General features: G+C 40.5%; 1 protein-coding gene across 1 annotated transcript; it reads left to right on the forward strand.

Annotated features, from left to right (window-relative positions):
• Positions 1–11,136: 11,136 nt before the first annotated feature.
• Positions 11,137–16,421, forward strand: LOC117832242 (diencephalon/mesencephalon homeobox protein 1-A-like). The gene is given in 12 exon segments (XM_034711291.1): positions 11,137–11,343; positions 13,363–13,562; positions 13,608–13,701; positions 13,704–13,763; positions 13,766–13,875; positions 14,099–14,141; positions 14,144–14,343; positions 14,345–14,546; positions 14,730–14,780; positions 14,783–14,995; positions 14,998–15,043; positions 15,045–16,421. Coding segments are annotated over 11 exon segments (1,305 nt in total). The 5' UTR covers positions 11,137–11,343; positions 13,363–13,376; the 3' UTR covers positions 15,145–16,421.
• Positions 16,422–19,823: the final 3,402 nt, after the last annotated feature.

Consider the following 19,823-nt stretch of genomic DNA (forward strand, 5'->3'; position numbering starts at 1 on the left):
TAGGACAAAACCAGCAATATAATACGAACTTTGTGCACAGGGGGCGCCAAAATCAACACAAACAGAAAGTACCTCACTGGAGCTTTAAAAAGATGATTGATTGACAGCTCTTCAGCGTTCTCTTTACTGGATTAGGAATGGTGAGAGGAGACAAACAAACACTAACACAGCAGCCATTGAACTTTGAACTCTCTACAGCTTTAGATGACCACTTCAAAACAACACACAAAACTGTTCTACTGTGGGCTGAAGCAACCTGAAGGATCTTAGATGTATTATTGGTAAGTTAGATGTGTGAAGGGGTGTGACATCAGTACTGCCAGATTGCTTCTGTGCATGCCTTAGCTCCTCCAGCACAGTATGTCAGTGCACACTGAGGGGATATTGTAGCTTCAATCTTTGGAAATGAAGGCTTGTTGTCCATTCTATTTACAGTCAATGATAAAGAATGAAAACAGGGAAAACACAATCAGTTTGGCACCTTCTGAAGGGAATATTTATATATAGCACATCATTTGAACTTTTCGAGAGTGACCAGTTGCTGGGTTAATGCTGGATGCCGCTCTGCCCTGACAGCCAGCCAAAGCCTTCTTAGAAAGGCTTTTTGCAGAACAAGGCATAAACCCAGATTATGAAACAACAATAAATCAAACCCTTATGCTCATTTGTGCAAAACTCTTTATAATAGAGCTTATGGGAGAAGAGCTCGACTTAGTATGCCCTGTGAGCTGTGACCTCACTGAAATGCAGGTTAATGGATAAATGGTTTTGAACTGTCAATGACCGGGAATCCACTTCGATGTGAGCATGTTTGAGCTCTACTTGCATACATTCTTCATTTACAAGATACTATAAGGAAGGAAGCAGCACTTTTACAAGAGTAAAAGGGCTTCAGTTCAGGAGCCTTAATTCTGATTAGGGACTAAAAAGGAAATAATGCAACTTGAGAGTGACTTAAGCTCAACAGATGAGCCTCAATTCTCTAAATGTTCAAATCCAGATGACCCACAGATGCTTCAAAGCAGATTTAACAACAATAGCCAGATGTTGGATGTTGAGAGGTAGGTAGCGGTTATCACACCGGCAGACTCCCCCCCCCCCCCCCCCCCCCCCCCCCCCCCCCCCCCATCCTTTTAATCGAGGAAAGACTTTGAGCTGTTTCTAAGTGCTTCCAAATCAGATAAAACAGACAGAGGAAATCAACTTCTCCATGTAAGTGTGCGCTGCTTTTTGAGCTTGATATGGACCAGAGAGGATTACTCCTGGATGGGAGGCCGGCTTTGGGAGGACTATGAAGATGGAAATATAGACTTTCCTACTTTATAGGATCATGACAATCAAAAAGTGGATGGGAGTCATTCATGTGTGCCATGCACAGATTATTAAAGGGGAAAATTGTTGAATTTCACAGTTTAATGCACTTTCTATTGCTACAATTCTTAGATGTCCAATTGTTCTATGATTTTCACTATCTACCTCACATGGGTTCCTAGCAGCATTTCTTTCTTTGCTCATTTTATGTCCTCATACAACCCAGAGGTGCATAAGTGAAAATATTTAATTCAGAAGCAGAAGCAGAAGTCAATAGGCCGACAAAGTTATTTGGCTTTCAAAGTTCAAGTAACTTTAAATTACTTTTTGCTGTTATCCCGATTCATTAGCATGAGATGCGAGAACAGGCAAATTGAAAATGGAAAAGTCTGCCTTTTAGGCCTTCAAAAAAATTAGTGCTCACTTGACAGCGTCATGAGAACAATGCATGTGTGCACGAATCTGCAGAAATTACTGAAAATGCTGGAGTGTGCATGCTCGGCCATTAGTTTGGAGTGCAATTTTGTAATGAAACACCACTGAAGAACACCACGCATGAACCTTTTACAATAAAGGCATTCTTCAACCGAGTGGTTAGTACAACCAACCAAGAGGACTGTGGCAAACACACACTCAACCGATAACTGTCAGAAGCAGGGTTGATAAAGACAGTCAAGTCTTTATCAACAAAACAAACACAACATAGCAGTCTGCCACTGTTGATATTTTCCCTGCACATGGCTATTTGACTGAGGACATATTACGCATGTGCAACCACTAATAACTGTTCTTTTACAAGGTGACGGAGGGAGTTGTGTTTTCAAAAAATGTCCACGCTGGAACTGATTATCTAAGGTTTGCGTTTTCAGGTGCCCACAAAAAGAAAATCCTTCTTGAGACAGTTAGCACTGATATCAAACAGAATGAAATCCAATGCAGAGGCAATAATGTCACCACAAGTTTCGTCTCTGTCATCTGCCAGCATCTCAAAAATTGGATATAACTTGCAAATAAGTGAGCTCTATTGATGCTGGGGGCAATTTTTCATTCTTCACGCAATTAACCGTGATCTGGCTGTTGTCAAAATGTTCCAGGATGTACTCAGGACCATATAATACGGTGAAAATTCAACAACTGTCAACACAGGACAAGAAAAAAAAAACAGAATCAGCCTGATAACTGAGACGATAGGCGCAGTCTCAGCCTTTTCCCTGGGTGATAGTTAATTACTCAGGATAAATCTATTGGCAATTTGTCAGGCTGTTCCGGTATACCCCCCACAAAAACCCAACCACTTCCCTCTGCTCTTCTTCCTCGTTCTAAGCTCATGTAATGAATCACTAATCACTCAGTCCCTGACGAGCATCCCTAGCCTATTATCTCTTAATTACCCTATTCAGGAGGCATCTTCACTGGCCAGCAGGGGGCGTGCTCTGAGAAATAGGAAAACTTTAATGCTAATTAAATCAGTGTTTGTTCTAACAATGAAATAATGATAATTTAATACTTAAAAATCTAGAAATGTGTAATGGGCTTATGTGTGTGCATATTAACTTTACTATCAGGTGTTGAATTATTACTAATATGTATGTCCGTCTGTTTCTGTTCATATACCCGAGAGGGCAAGAAAGACACTGAAGGCCCCCCGGCTGTAGTGGTTTATGTTCATATACAGCCAGAACAAACTGGCTTGTTCTCAATCTCTGCTCGGCTCTGCAACCGCCAGGCTCCAAATGGTCCTCTTGTGGTCCATTTGGACTGTGGCAGAAAATGGAGCCTCTAACTCACACAGTCATTTGCAGATGCGACTCTTGGGATTCGATGCGAGTTGCCACAGAGCAAAGATAGAAATTGGAATTGGCAGATGACAAGAAATGGGGTCAGGGGATCTGTCACTGGAACACACACACACATACACACAAACACACAAACACACACAGAGAACCTACAAGTAACAAAGTCCTCTAATTTATAAAGGCGCTCAGTTCAAACAGTAAAGTCACACTTGAACTTAGGCTTTGAGAAACGCAGACATAAAATGAAAAGCTCAATTTGTAGCTGTCATTCAGTGTCTTTGAAGACTTAAACAGCTTCCTGCTGACTTGGGCCTTCTTGAAATAAAATGTGTGTAGGACACGGGTCAGCGTTGCACAGTCTGTTCGATGGAGGAGATTGTCTTAGTGCTGTGTGAGGCGCGAAAGTGTAATTCCCATACTCTCTTTCCCCCAGTTTGAAAAAAGAGCAAAGAATAGATTCAAGATCACACAGTCGTTGCTTGTTTACGAAATCCGAGTAAACCCAGAATTTTTTTATAGTGCCCAAAACTGACAGGTGCCCCCTGCCAAGTCCTCTTAATAGTTCAGGTTTTTGAATTTAATCTCACTAATTTCGACATATCCCTCCAAGGATCTTAAAGCTTAACTTCAGAAAAGAGAAAAAGACCCTGTACGGCCCTTTTTAGAATCCTGGTGTCCGTTTTTTGTCAGTCCTTTAGTGAAAGCCTGTCAAAAATGGTTAGCTTCTCCAGTGAAACTACTTCTTTGCATCTTAGCTCCCGGTCTTGCCCTGTGTCTGCACAATTTCTTTCTATCCTCTTGTTTCTCTCCTTTTGTTTAGATAAAGCGAGGGATTAGGAAAGATTTGCCCCCATAAAGTAGTGGTTTGATGGGCTTTTATCCCACCATGTTGCTAAAGCTGTGTAGCCCCTGGATTAGGCCCTGACAATAGGAACCCTTGTGCTGGGCCGCAGCCTGAGGGGCACAACCAAAGAGTGGCTCTGAGAAAGAGGGAGGAAACAAACCTGCCAACCTCGATATGTCAAGTCTGCCAGAGAAACCGTTCAGAGGAGCGGCCCTGGCTGCAGCGTGGTGTGCAGTGTCTACAGGATCACACACGGATCAACAATAGTGAAAGTGAACAACTTGTGGTCAGAGAATTACTGTTTTGCTGGAGGTTTTTTTTTATCTTTGAGCATCAATTTCCACCAAAGTGCTAATGTGAAAAGTTGTAAGTACAGTTTTTACAAACATCACAGATGTAATTTGACACATCCAAAAACATTGAATTAATCCTTTTGTGGGTCTAAAGTGTAGATATCCTCAAGTGATGTCATTTGAGGCAACATCAGATGAACAAAGGGCATTTTAAATTCTGGGTGAAAATCTGGGGCAGTGGAGTTACAAAGGAGTGTTGTGTTTTTTCTCGGGGCTAGCAGCTCAAGTCTTCTAAGCTGTGATTAGCATGACACACCTAAATCTCTGATCAGATTGCAAGCAGTTCAATTGCATTGTATTGCATTGCATCAAGTTTTCGGTTACAGAACAATGGGTGAAATGGAGATTTCATTGCAGTGACTTTGATCTTTCCATGATTAGTCAAATTTCATCAAAGGAATATGATGTTCAATTGGTGGGGCACGGTTTTAAAGCTGTTCTAAATATCAAACTATATATATAGATGAATCCAACAAACTGTTGGATGTCAGTAAGCTGGAGTCTCCCTTTAACATATGCATGTTAATATGCAGGCTGTACTAAGAGGTCAACTTTTACTTTTGTAACTTTACTTTTGGCAACAATGTATAGGACACCAGGAAGAACCTGTGGAGCTCTCTGCTCTGTCATAACATATACTTCATGCATGTATGAGAGCAGACACTTTACATAGATTCACTGGCCACACAGACGACTAAGATATTATTCAAAAGAAATGAAGAATATTATTATAATAGTAACTTTGTCCCTGTCTTGATGACATGCAGATGGCATTTTGTCATTCATTGCCGGGTGATGAAGGAAATGATCTCATGTTCTTCTAGCTGGATGCAATTATTACAGACCAGGGGCCTCATGTACAAAGACTTGATTGGATTTCCTACTGAAACATGGCGTACGTCAAATCCAGAAAATGTAGTACACACAAAAATAATTATCCAGATGTATGAATCTGTGCGCAAGGATCAACAGCTGTAGAAACGTGCGTACGCCAGCCATGAAGTTGGTGTGAGGGACCGCACATTTCCACAGTCATTTCACTCTTGATACATCTGACCTTTGCAGTGAAAAAGAGCGTACGCCACGTTTTTGTGCGTACGCATCCTTTGTACATGAGGCCCCTGGTGTATTAGCAAAATGTAGAAAGTGCCTTATGAAGATATGCTCTGTGATAATTAACAGCATGGCAGAATAACATCATATTACACAGTACTTCATCTACAATATGTAGTGGATGGAAAAGTTTCTCCCACTACTTAAAAACGATGTTAACAGTTGTTTTCAAATTGCTTTAGAAGTCAGATAGTGAATATATTTCTTCAAATGTGTTGTTAAAATTATGCTTTTCAAAGTACATTGGCTGTATTTTCAAAAAAAATGCAGAATCTGCAGAAATGAGTGTGCCAAATCATAATGTAAGTTGGTGATAAGAACATGTAACTTATAAAAATCAAAACTAGGCACCGTTTTAAACATTCTATTGATTGAAAATAATAATATTTACTACAACTTTATTCAAACTTCAACAAAGAAACAACAGTTTTCTTTAATATTGTGTACAAAATAAAACTGTTAATGTCTTTGAACCATTTCAAATCTAAAGTTTTTCTCAAATGTCCAATATAACTTCCTTTTCTTTCAGTGAGGGTCAGAGGTCACTTGTCAAAGGATTTAGTTAGGTCTCTGATGACTTCTCTGCTGACACTGTGAGCGGCACCTTGTATGGTTTTCCACTGATGCTCTTTTGAGCTGTATTTCTTGCGATGACTGTAAATTATCTCCTTTATTATTGACCACAAGTTCTCAAGTTCTTGAGATCGGATGAGTAAGCTGGCCAGTTCATGAGGCGATCATCTTTAAAGCCCTGAGATGCCATCCTGTCCTGGGAATAACGTGAGGCATGTGATGGTGCATTGTCATGCATGAACACTAGAGTCTTTTTGATTATATTTTCCTCCATGGAAGGAAACTTTTACACCATCCTGAACCCGGAAAGGACCAACAAGTTCACATCAACAATAACAGCCCAGAACATAACACCACCAACGCCTTGTAGACGTTGTATTTGAGTTGGAGCAGCATGGCCACTTGAAATCCAACTAGAGGCTCACCCATACGATCCATCTAGGGTTGCCTGGCACTCATCGGTGAATATAACTTTGGAGAAGTTGGCCTTCATGTATTGTTAAGCCCATTCCAGTCATTTTTCATGATATATTTTCTTCACAGGAGGTCTTTTCTTAGCCTTTTGGACCATTGCCACTCGTCTTAGCATCCTACATCGAGTAGACCTGGCCCACAGCTTTAAAAATAGCCTGACTGGTAGCCAAGGGTCTTTTTGAAATCTCTCACTTGATTTTTGACAGTTCTCACTTTGATAATGTTCAACAAGCTTTTTGTACTCTGGGTTTTCTCCCATCCTGACTATTTTGAACCTATCTTTTTATGGTTCGGTGGTCACGCTGTAATTTCTTGGCTATATCATTAGTAGATTCCCCCTTACTCAGTCTCTTGACAATTTGACTCTTTTCTTCTTTGGACAGGTCACTTTTCTTGCCCATGGTCAAAGTTGAATAGGACTTGCATAATAATGTGGCACACTTATTTACATGTGGTCTGTGATAAGGGATAATAGAAAGCTTTGTAGATTCAAACAAAAATGGTTTTGTTAAAGCAAGGCCTTAAATACATCATACTAAAACACAATTTTTTTTCCTGAAGATCAGTCTTCCAAACTTTCAAGAAAAAGTTACCTGCATAATCATTTGGAACACAGTGTACCAACAAAGCAGGTCTAGACATACTCTATGTTAAGTTATTAACAAAGACCCAGCACCAAGTCAGGATAAGATCCAGTCCCCTCTTACTGACAGGACTCGATCTTATCTCATCTTAATCCACCATGAGCATTGCACCTCACAGTATTTAGCTAGTTACAGCGCCAAGGAACAACGTCCTTTTAACACGCAGAAATCTCGATTTAAAGCTTCAATGAGGAACTTTTAGTTGGTAAATGTTTTGCCCCCCCCCCGCCCTACTGTGTTTGCAATGTCCAAAGTGTCTAAAAGAATGAATCCTTGTTAATGACAATTTCTAAAGAGGCTGATTCATAATGTACTGTTAATCACCTCCTGCATTAGCATTCACAGGCAAAATAACTATACAGGATTAATCTGTCTGGTACCCTGGTTTTCTTTTCTGGGTCATAAAATGGCATTACTATTGATTTCAAAACTCCTCACAGGAGCTTTAAAAGAAGAAAATTATGATAACAAAATGAGTGTAATATTGGGGTCGTGTATATGTGTATGGGGCTGTGAGATCTCGTCTTTTGGCACAATCATTAATTGATGTAAAGTACAGGAAGTGTAGGCATCTGAAGCCAGAGATCTGTCCATATAAATCAGGTTATCTAACACAAACCGGGAAAGTCTTAGACGCGAATGCACCGCTTATACACAGCTTGAGGATTGCTAATGGCAAGTTGCTTTGTTACTCCAGTCACACAAGTCCCAAGAAAGCAGTCAATTCTAAACCATACATCAAAATGATTAATTTCACCCAAATGAGCACAAGCTAACCTTGACTAAGAGCGTGTGCAGTCCGGAGCAGCTGGATTGAAACCTAATATATTCATGAAGTTAAAGAAAACCTAATGATAAAAGTTAATGGGCTCTGAAGGCTGAAGGCATCAACTTCTCCTCGAGTTGATGTAAAACGCCACTTGCAAATATAGGGAGCCATTTGAGGGGTAAAATTACAAACGTTCATGCGCTATAAACCTGATTAAAAACTGAACATGATTTATAAATCGCTGCAGCTTCCATCGGCTGAGCTTTGATTCAGGCAGCCAAAGTCCTGATGCAGGGATAAAGTTTTGATATTCAGAAAGCAGGCGAGAGGATGATTGAGAGCAAAGACGATAACTCAGATCTGAGAGGAGGCTTTAACATGATAAAGCCTGAATGCAGCCTGAGTGCAGAGAACAATGAGTGCAGCGATGAAATCCGCAGAAATCTCAGATGAATTTGGGGTTTAGAAAGTTAGCCGGGAGCGAGCAGTGCTGAGATCCTTGAAGGTGATGAAGAAGAGAAGATAGTGAATAAACAGAGGAGTAAACTACGGCCTGCATGCTGGATGATGATTGGGCCTCAAAACCACCGGAAGTGTTCTGCAAAATGAGAGCTGAAAAGTTTAAACAACAGCACTGACTCTGTTCATCGGCAGCAACTAAAGCAGCAACAAATTAATCAAATGTTTCTGCTGCATTGTTTTGATTCTTTTTGTTCTCTCTGCATATCTGATATGTTTTCGCAATTTTGATAGATATTTGCCTGTGTTGTCTGATAAACAAGAGACAAAACAACCTAACAAGAAAAATGTGCACCACATTTTAATAAGAAATAAACTGTCAGAAGGCAAAACCTAATAAAAAACCTGAAGATGATGTGAAATCATAGGCTACAATCAACCTCTTATTCTGGATACAATTCTGGCGTCAGCTCTGCTTTGTACTTCTTTATGCCTTCCTCATGTATTTTGTATGTCAGAATAAGCAAAACAAAGTTAAACTCCTGAATGATGAGTTTTAAAACAGTCTTTATAACCCTCCAAAAATAACATTTACGGTTATGAAGTCAGTCTTGAGTTCATGGGAACATAATTCTGCAGGGTGAGATGACAAATGATGCCTCCCTGTTCCAAGTAAACACTTAGAAATACCTGTATAATATGGTAATCGTATGCCTCACTATTTGTCTTACCATATAAGTCATCATAATAAGTATGAGTTAAGGACTTCATTGAGTTGTATGTGAAAATGTCTGAACTGAGTCAGTGAGTCTGCTGCATGGTCTGGACAGGTTGTTGCTCCACTGGCCTAATATAACTCTAATAGCAGGCCCTCTGACACTTGTATTAAAGCCCTCAGCCGTGCTGGACATCAGCCCGCATTAAGTTCCGTAAAAAAGCTGATTTGAGGAAGAGCAGCTGAGAGGAATTCCTTCTCGCTTTAATTGCTTTAGAAACGGTTCCCACAAAGAGACACTGGCCAGATTTACCTCCAGTTTAAGTTCTTATTTCCATCCGTTCACAAGTTAATCCCATTTCTTTTCTTTTTTTTTTCCTCCTCTGTGGCCAAATCTCTGCAGCGTAACTGTCAAAAACAAAAAGAAGAAAGATACGGTCTGAATGAGAAAACAAACATTCAACACTTTATTGAATTTTAATCTCTGTTTTCATTTGTGATCACTCCCATTAAACATTGGTTATGATCTGATAACCACTTGTTGCTTGAGCTGTCCTCTCAACTCATATTCATTTTGTTTCTTTTCATGTTTTTGTTTTTTGTATAAGCAGCACAATAGGATAAAAGTAAGGGTAATACTTGCAGTCTGAAAAAGTGAACTTCAGGTGAACGTGCAAAAATAAAACACACATTTCCACATTGTGCATTGACTGTTGCCAGGACTCTTAAGTTCAGCAGATGAATGTGGCCAAAGATCAAATTGAGTTTAGGATTTTAACCCCCTTACCCCACCTTGCTTTGCTCTCTCTCGCTCTCTCTGAGAAAATTCAACAAAATATGCAAGCTTTACATTAAAAGGCTACTTTTCGCTGCCCTTAATTCCAGCCTAAACGGTTTTTCTTCGGGAGAAGAAATCTTTTCTAAAAACCTTGAAGAAGAGAGGGGCATTATTGTTTTAATCCTCTTACCAGCAGTCATTTTAAGACATTTTTTTGGAGGGTGAAATGGCGTCTTGTCTACCCAATCCTAACCTAAATCCCTTGGGGCCGGGAGCTGCTGGAGGCAGGAGTGGAGCCCAGCCTGCATCTCTCCATCTCAGCTGCATACCCACCAAAACATGTAGTCACACCAAGGCAGGGAGAAAATAAAATTAAATCGGGGTATTAACCTGAAAGTCACTGTGCACAAGGCACTGCAAAGGAGTGGTACAGGCCATCACTTACCATTTGCATATCATTTAATTAAACTCTTTTCAACCATTTTAGAAGAATTTGAGCATTTTATGAACTGGACTTTCCTTAGCATATAAAAAGCTCAGGGTTCTTTTAGAAATGGATGTTCTGCTGATTTTTTTTTTCTTTTTTTAGTTTTATGATGTTGGATTTTTCTGTTTCTATGAATAAAAAAATGCAATTATTTACCTGTGATCCTTTACATTATTTAATTATTTATTAGCTTTTAATAATAGTTCTAATATGTGTCACAAAACTTAAACTACAATGAAGGAAAGTATAAAATTTTGCATGAAATATTCTTAGATAAAACAAATATACAAAAAAATCAGAAGGGCTTTTTCATTTTGGCTCTTGCTTATTTTGAATAAAACATTTTCATCGAAAATAACAGAAATAGTTATAAAGGTAAGACTTTGAATATCATAAACTAAATTCTGTTATGCTGATATTTAATAAGCAGTAATAAAAGCTTTCGGGTAGAAAGGGTCTGCGTCTTGTTAAAAGATAAAATCACTTTCATCTTATGAAATCTAAACAAGACAGTGAGAACTAAAACAGTCATTTTTGACCAAACCAAAATATTATGCAGACTATAGGATGCAGAGATAACGCTATCATTTTCCCTCCAAAGCAGAAATAAAGACAGTCACGTCGGCACCTAAGACGCAGAAGAATCTAGTCTGAGGTGCAGAGTAATGTGGAGGAGGAGGGTGGAGGAGGGTGGAGGAGGAAAGCGATGTGATTGGCACAGAGAGGGAGCGTGTGAGCGGCCCGGTGACCCCACCCGGAGCGCTTTAAAGGCCGAGAGATGGCAGCTCAGCATCCTCCCACATCCACATCCACAGCCACACGAAAAAGAGAGAGAGAGAGAGAGAGCGGAGAGACGGAGCAGTGAGCGCCTGGATATTCTCAGGATTTTAAACATAAATGAAGTTTATATTATGAAATGAAAAAAAAATGAACAATCATCTGGGGACTTTAGAGAAGAAGATTTAAAAGGAAAATATTCGGCCGTTTTTGGGGACTTTTCGATTCAGATCCCGCAGAGAGAAGAGAGGTAAGAACTTTGTCTGTTTGGACTATTTACAGTGATCACATTTCTGAGCCTTAAAAAGAAGCCACAAAAGCTTTTCTTTTTTAATCTCTCAGGGAATTTGCTGCTCCTTTTAAACTTTAATAATTGTGTTCGCTATTGTTATGGAGTTTGTTGTCATCCAGCTACTCCATAACATCGGTTCTAAGCGAAATCCGTCGAGTACCAATCCTCAACTAAACTCAATCAGGTCAAAAAAAGCGATAGTCATTTGATCGACTTTATCGATTAAAGGCGCACAGCTTCCGTTTTCAGAGTTTTAGCAATAGGTTTTATACAGTCTATGGTTTTCCCAAACAGTGTCACACAGCTGTAAACTCGTCACACACAGCTCGTCTCTTTGGGAGGCGGACGCCGTGCAGCCCTGTTGATGTTACAAAGAAGCTCCTTTTTTGTTAAACATTCCAATTAGTAATTGCCTAACCTAAATGACACTCATCCCCATATATTCTTAAAGTGTGTGTGTCTGCATACAGAGCTGTGGCCTGAAGCAGTCTTTAGTAAACGCTGTGTAACACATACATTCACGGTCATTAACATAATTAGGCTTAAAGCAGAGCCCAAGGCTGGGGGACATTGTCCTGACAAAACAGCGTTATGTTCAATTTTTAAGCTGCAGATTTAAAAAAATCGAACAGATTACACAAATCCAGCCAGAGGCTGATTTAGTGAAATAATGCAAGTCACTATAGAAATATAAATTATTGCATTAGTCACACGTTTTGAACCCACTGAATAACACACACATCTTCTAAGTGTCAGGCCTGATGACAAATTAATAGCCTTGTATAGTTGGAACCCTATTTGCACCCACATTAGACAGGAGTCTATTGGGGATCCCGCGTGATTATTTCACCGAAGACCTGTCACACATCACGGCGGACCCCCAGGCGTCAGAAAGTGACCTGCAGGGACCCGCCACAGATTGAAATAAACGGTCCACGCGTGAGTCAAACTCTCGGGGAGCAGAATAAAAATGTTTTCTCAGCTGCTGTCAGTCCACCCTGATTTAATGGACATTGAAATTACATTTTTTATTTCAGAATTAGTTCAAAGAATCCTGTAGGCTACGGACCCTGTTAGTTCAGTGTCGGTTAGCGAGATGGTAAAATTAGACTCCAAAAATCAGAAGTCATTTCAGTGCCTTTTTATTTAGAGGAGGTTCAAAAAAATAATGCAATTCTTTCTTTCTTCTTTTTTTTTCTTTTTACCTCAGAATTAAAATGGATCAGTTTCCACAATTAATACAACAACAACAACAACAACAACAACAACAAATAATGGGTGCCATAAGAGTAACATTAATTCTCGTTTGCATATCGCCCCTTAATTGAAGAAAACTATAGGAAAGAGGTCTGTAACTATTTAATGTTAACGTTAGGCCACAAAAAAATGCCATAATGAACAGAGAAGACACGCATAGCCTATTTCTATATAAATGTGTTTATTTAAAAAAAAAAGTAGGCCTATATAGGTTATTTCATTTATTCTGAATAATGTCCTTAATAGATCATAGAAATACCATTGCAGACAAATTATAATTCTATAATTGTTTACCAAATTTCTTTTCACGATCATCTTTTATAAAATTGTTTGCCTGTCTTTTTAATTGCATTCCCAAACACCTTTATTTCTGACAGCAATAATTTTATGATTTGTTTTGTTTTGTAGAAACTTTAGGCCTTATTGGATTCTTCAATTTACAAAAGGCGAGACCAAATATCAATTTGTTTAAAACGTCTTACTTGTGTGGTTTGTTTTCATTTAATTAAAAAAGAAAAAAGAAAAAGATGTATTCTCCACTGGAACTATAAATGCCGACAGTCTAGTAAACCTGTTGCCGTCAGCCTGCAACAAATACTAATGGACATTGTTCAAGTTCTCGCTTTTTCATATCAATACAATGACAATAAATATTTTTAAGTCAGTATAGATCTGCTGGTAATTTAGGCCTTGACACTCACCCTGTTTTCCTCTGTGCAGACAGCTCTCCAGTCATGCAGCACTACGGGGTGAACGGCTACTCGCTCCACGCCATGAACTCACTGAGCGCCATGTACAACCTCCACCAGCAGGCGGCGCAACAGGCCCAGCACGCGCCGGACTACAGGCCCTCAGTGCATGCCCTCACTTTGGCAGAAAGACTGGCTGGTAAGAACTAGTTGCTTATCTTGTGGTCTGATGTGAAACTGTAATTCATAATCATCCAAAACTCCCCTTCCCTAAAGCATCAACTTAGTATTTAAATACTGTATGGATCACTGTCCTTCAATTAAACTGGGCATGTTTTCTTTTCTCTCAACGGTTGTACATTTCAAGACATTATCTAGAGGCCCGATATGGCTCCCAGCACCGAAAGCAGCGGCGCAGTCGGACAGCATTCACCGCCAGCAGCTGGAGGCCTTGGAGAAAACGTTCCAGAAAACCCACTACCCTGATGTGGTGATGCGTGAGCGTCTGGCCATGTGCACCAACCTGCCTGAGGCACGCGTCCAGGTAAACCTCCTGACCATTCATTTATTTGATGTGTTTCAAGAGGATTGTTTATATAAAGTTGATAAGTTGAACCTAAAGGCACTAGTTCTGCATTAAAAGTGATGTTACAAGGTGCAGAAAAATGTGGAGACAAAGCTATGCTTATAAATCCTGAAGTTGTGACTGTTAAGTTATTGTTAGTCCTCAACCAGGATATTGATCTGTCTATTCCTCCATCATCCAGGTGTGGGTCAAAAACCGTCGAGCAAAGTTTCGTAAGAAGCAGCGTAGCTGCAGAAGGAGCAGCTCCAGAAACAGAAGGAGGCGTCTGGACCCGCAGAGGGCTCCACAGATGACTCAAAAACTGACCTCAACTCCGCCAACACCAACAGCACCACAGCGGTTGCAGAATCTCGCACTCCTCCCCCTCCCTCCTCCTCTTCCTCCTGTCACTCAGAGACGGAGAGGCTGGCAACTGCTCAGCCGCAGCCTGGGAGAGATGAGTGTGGAAGTGAACGTCACTTCCCCAGAGCCATCGGACAGCGAGTCAGTAGCAGAAGAAAGTGCTGACAGAGAAGAGGATGAAATGAGAGGGGAGACAAGGGGAAGGATCAGGGAGGAGACGCAGGGGGAGGGGGGAGTGCAGCCAGGGAGCGGCTCCCCTTCGTGCAAACGTCTGAGCCCCACATCAGGTACACATATCACTGTTGCTCCTTTCCTTTATATTCACTAGCTGGGGAAACTAAAGACAGATATTTGATTGAAATGTACATAAATCATAAACTGAAGCACACGTATTTCCAAAACAAAATAAACTCGTGAACTGAATTAAGTGAAGTGTACTAACATACTCTGCTTCTTCCTGTCTCTCTCAGACTCTCCTATGAGCTCCCCCACCTTGCCCTCCTCAAGCAGCGCAACCACTGGATGCCGCAAGGCAACTCCTATGCCTCGTCTCCTCTCAGCCTCTTCCGCCTGCAGGAGCAGTTTCGGCAGCACATGGCCGCCACCAACAACATGGTGCACTACCCGTCCTTTGACATGAGCACGCAGCCCTCTCTGCCCTACCTGGGCATGAACGTCAACATGCAGTCCCCACTGAGCTCGTTGCCCTGCCAGTCCTACTATCAGACCCTTTCGCAGGCCAGCAGGTGTGGAACAGCCCGCTGCTGCAGACGCCACCAGGCACCTCCCTGGAAGCCTAACAGCAAGACCACCAGCATTGAGAACCTCCGTCTGAGGGCCAAGCAGCACGCAGCGTCACTGGGACTTGACACACTCCCTAACTGAAGCTCAGACTGCCCAGTGTTCATGTTCACTCTCCAGTCAGGGCTGTACCTGTGAATTATGGGTCCTTTCAACCTGAGGCACCTCTTGGTACATCCACCTTCTTCCTGACCACTCACTCTGTCTCCAATTATGTGTATCTGACCAAAACACTCCAAAAGTTCTTAAGAATTAACCCAGAAAAAAGTTTGATTTTCTGGTTTTGACCATGAAGATAACTACAGAGACCAAAATAACCCAAACTGCAAATTTATGCTTACACAAACCTGTTATTTGCTGTTTTCTAATGTGTCACATGAACCCAATTCTAAAACCAAAGCAGCACAAAAAAAACTTTTAGCACACACATATTCAAAATTGTTGTATTCTAAGACACATTCCTCCAGTTTTGGTCCCTGGGTTTCCATCACACCTTGACTCATCATTGTAACGCATGCAGCTCACCACGCCAAGCAACCAAATCATGAACATCTCAGCTTGAGGCAGAAAAATGACAGACTTTATGAAAAAAATTCCAACTTGACCGCAGTTGTGATTGAACCTTTGTGACTGTTTGGCCAGTGATCACAGGATATTTGTACACAGCAGCGTAAGCCAACTGTAATAATTCTAGCCTCTTACTTTGACTTCAGCCTCCTATGTGAATACCAGGCAGGAGATCTTGAACACCTGAGCAGTCGGTTTCATTCACAGATATTGAAATATTATATAGTAAACTCTTAAATGTGACCTATGCAGGCATGCACACCCTCTGCAGCATGGCTTACAGCTGCAAAACCAAGATGAAGATCCACATCAGAAAGGCTCAGATGACTCAATTTATCCCTGGCCAAATGTATTTTTTACCCTGCCTTGTTTGAAGTACCAGCACTCAGCTCAGCATCCAACAATCCATTGAGCGTTTTAAATATCCGTCAGTGTTTGCCTTCAACTGTCCGGCTAACAGAGTAACTCATATTCCTTTTGTGTGAAGAATTTCAGAGGAAACTTTCAATTTATTCTTGGATTTTGGCTTTAAGTGAGGGACCTATACGGGGAGAAATAAAGGAGGCACGGTAACTCAAAATGAACTCCAGGCAGATTTTGTTCAATCGGGTGCCGGATTGAACTCGAAAAGTCGTCACCTTTTCTGAGCCGACGGCATATTCAGCAGAGAGATGCACAGGCCCGTTCTGTATGTATTATGTCACTGTAGATTAAAGACATGTATTTCTCAATTGTTTAAGATGTAAGTAATTTATCTGTTCAATGCAAAGGGAATAAATCAAACATAAGAATGACTCGTGTTCTCAGTGTTGTCGGTTGAGAATGTTTGCTTGTGCTGATGTCTCAATTTAGCATTTCTCCAAAAGAAAAGCACAAATTAGAAAAGAAATGACTGAAGAAGTTAAAAAGAGAGTCGAAAAAGATGCTTTTTACAAAAAACTACAGAAAGAACAAATACCAAACAAGTTGTGGATTTGAATGGGGAAAAGAGTGGCACCAGTGTTACTGAAACAATCCATTGTCTTAGTAGAAGTTTTGTATTTCCACAAGTTTTAGGGATTCATGAATCTTTGGACTCTTGTTAGCTAAAAGGTGAATCAGAATAGGACCCGGCAAGCCATTGTAAACCAGGAGTTATTACAAGCTCTCACAAACAAAGCAGCAAACGAAAAGACGAATGAACACACCAAAACAAGTTTCTTAAGTAAAATGAAGTTAGCAAAAGGAGAGGGATTAGATTAGTGGGTGTCGAATCCATCTGGCTTCTCTGTGGATTGCTAACATCTCTGAGACGGACTGACAGGAAACTGTAACTTAAGAAACAGTTTTTGATTTCCACGCACATTACCTCCAAATCTTTTTAAGTGCAATTTAAAGTTTACTTAATATGTTCCTCTAAAGAGCCTTGATGAACCGTTCATAATTTAGACACAGGAGGTCTACCATCATTGGTGGTGAGGTTTACACGCCACATAAGGGGGAACCTGCCACTTGTTCACCCTGTGTGGAATAACTAATCCTAAATGAAATGACTGAAGCACAGTGTCAGGCTCTAAAGAGTCTCCAATCCACATCCCACCCACCTACCCTTCACTCGCTCTTTCTGCTCTCCTCTTCCCCACCCTGTCAGCTGAGTTTGGCTGCACCGAAACAGAATGCTTTGCCATAAGAAGATACCTTTGGTTGGGATATCGATGGATTAAGTAAGAATAGAATGAGATAAAATGGGACTGAAAGGGTTCCTGGAGTCAGCAAAGTTCAGGACACCTGTTTTTTCCTGCTCTTTACCACTCTCTTGCTCATTGATTGTAAAGATTATATCACTGTCCAATAGAAGAAAGGGAGGTGAGAGGGGAGGTTGGGAGAGGGCAGGGTACAGTGAAAACTATTTTGGGGCAAATTCTTAGAAACAGCCGAAAGCATTTTTTCAGACATAGTGTTTAAACATGTGGTCAATGTGTCTGTGTTGTGTGTGTTCTCAAAGATCATATGGGTGTAAGTTAATGGGAAAATTGTGTGTATGTGTATGTGTGAGTGTGGTGAGTGTGTCAATGGCAGCTAAGCCGCTGAAGGTTTCCAGGAGCTCTTTGATGTGTATCTGGGCAATGCGCTATTAGAGGGATTTCCTAGTTGACAGCTCAGAGAATGTGTGGAGGAATTGCGATGCCAGCGGGCTAAAAGAATGCTAGAAACAGGATTAGGATCATATTTTGGCAGCTCCTGTCACTTCATCAATTGGGCTAAGGTTTCCTCAGTGACAGCCCCCTCCTTCTCTGCCCGGCCCTAAACCCTTTAGTGGACCATAAAGGGGTGAGAGAGGGGAAAAAACAATGATTGAATGGTGTGCTGTGATTTCTGTGCTGGGTTTTGCACTGAGGGCTTTGTGTTGGGGGGTCTGAGGGGGACGGCGTTGATTGGAAGGAGGGGTATAGGTCTTGGGGACGAGGAAAAGGGGGGGGGGGGGGGATTTTGGGAAGGGAGGAAGGGGGGGCTGGCTGTGGTCTCTCTTGGAAGTTTTACACCCAAATCCCCATGGCAGAGCATGTGGAGGGGTTTTACACTGATGCTGGTGGACAGGGACAGCAGTTTAGTGTCCTCCAAGGAAAGACGAGTACAGGCGGAGGACGGTTATTCCCAATATTGCCTGGATACGGTTCTGTATGTAAAACTTTCCTTTTTAGATATGCTGGTGTTTCTTTATGTTTGGAGCCTTATTTGGTTACACAACTTTGCTTGTGGGAAACATTTATTTCATTTAATAACTATTCTTTTAACATTTTCTGTACTTTCATCGTTAGCAAATCTCATCAAGAGACTACAAAAAGAGAATCAATTAATACTATTAACAAGCACTGTTTGTGCAGCTAAAGCATGTTCAGCCTGTTCTTGTCTCATGGACTAACAGTGTTAAATAATTTAAAAAAAGGGCTGTATCTATAAATTATGGGCCCTCTCAATAATAATAATAATAATAATAATAATAATAATAATAATAATAAAAAGGTCAAAAAGGTGTTTTTACCAGTAAATATGATGCAGAAGCTACGTCTTACCAACTGACTGTAGGGTGCATCAGATGTATCAGAGCACTCCTTTAATTGGATTTGTTTAGAATGAATACACAACACATGACTTCAAACTGAATGTCAGGGATTTGGACAAACACTTTGATCTTTAAACTCATGTATGGAGTTTTATCTAGTTTTTAAACAGACTGAAATTAATACTGCCGACTCTTTAAGACCTATAAAAACAAATAAGACCATCAGTAACGAGACCGATGACTTCTACATTGCAAATGTCTGAAAGCAGTGTCATGGTGTAAGTGTCAGAGGGAGTGATTGACAACATGCTGCTGGAAGTCTGTTTTTTTTTTTTTTAACATTATCCTCAGCAAAGATTCACAGAGTGATACATTTGAGTGAAAGAAAGCATTACTTTCTACTTATGCATGTAAAGAACAAAATCCACAGAGCTGAGAGGTTTCTGCTTTATCCACAGGGGTGTCTCAGCTGCTTCAAATTGGGGAGCCAGTTTGGCTTGACGGTGAATGAGTCAGAAACTCTGTCTGACAGATGCTGTTGTTTGACATCTGTATGTCAAACAATAGCTAGGCTCAGGAAGTCAGAAAATGTTGTGCATAATGTATTCTATTATTTCTTTATATCTATGGGGAAGTTTTTCCTTGTTCGTTAATTATTGTTACACTACTTATCAGGATATTAAACACTGATCTTGTTATTAAAGAATTTATTGTTCTTAAATGTATATTTTCCTCCCTTAAAATGTCTTGTTTTCGGAGGACAAAAAGGGGAATGCTTGCATGATAAACGCTTTGTATCAGTGAAGAAACGGGACAATGATTGCTGGTTCAACTCCCTGTCAGGACTGTTTGCTGCATCTCATTACACAATCTCTACTCCCCACGTGCTGTTTCTCTTCAGTAGTTGTCTAAATAAAGGCAAAAATGCCCAAATAGGAAAAATATCACCACAAATTAAAAGTTAAAGCAAAGATATTCTCTGCACTACATTTAATAGCTAGATATTTTCCTTTTTAAGGCCTTGCACAGGTAAACCCAGTACCTTCCCAATAAAAGAAAGGACATGTGAATGATCTACATGAAATCATCAAATGTAAAAAGTTTCCCTTTTTTATCAGTTGTGAAAATAAATGTCACATGTGAGAGTAACATA

The sequence above is a fragment of the Notolabrus celidotus genome, chromosome 2 (genome assembly GCF_009762535.1).
Source record: "Notolabrus celidotus isolate fNotCel1 chromosome 2, fNotCel1.pri, whole genome shotgun sequence".
Lineage (NCBI taxonomy): Eukaryota > Metazoa > Chordata > Actinopteri > Labriformes > Labridae > Notolabrus > Notolabrus celidotus.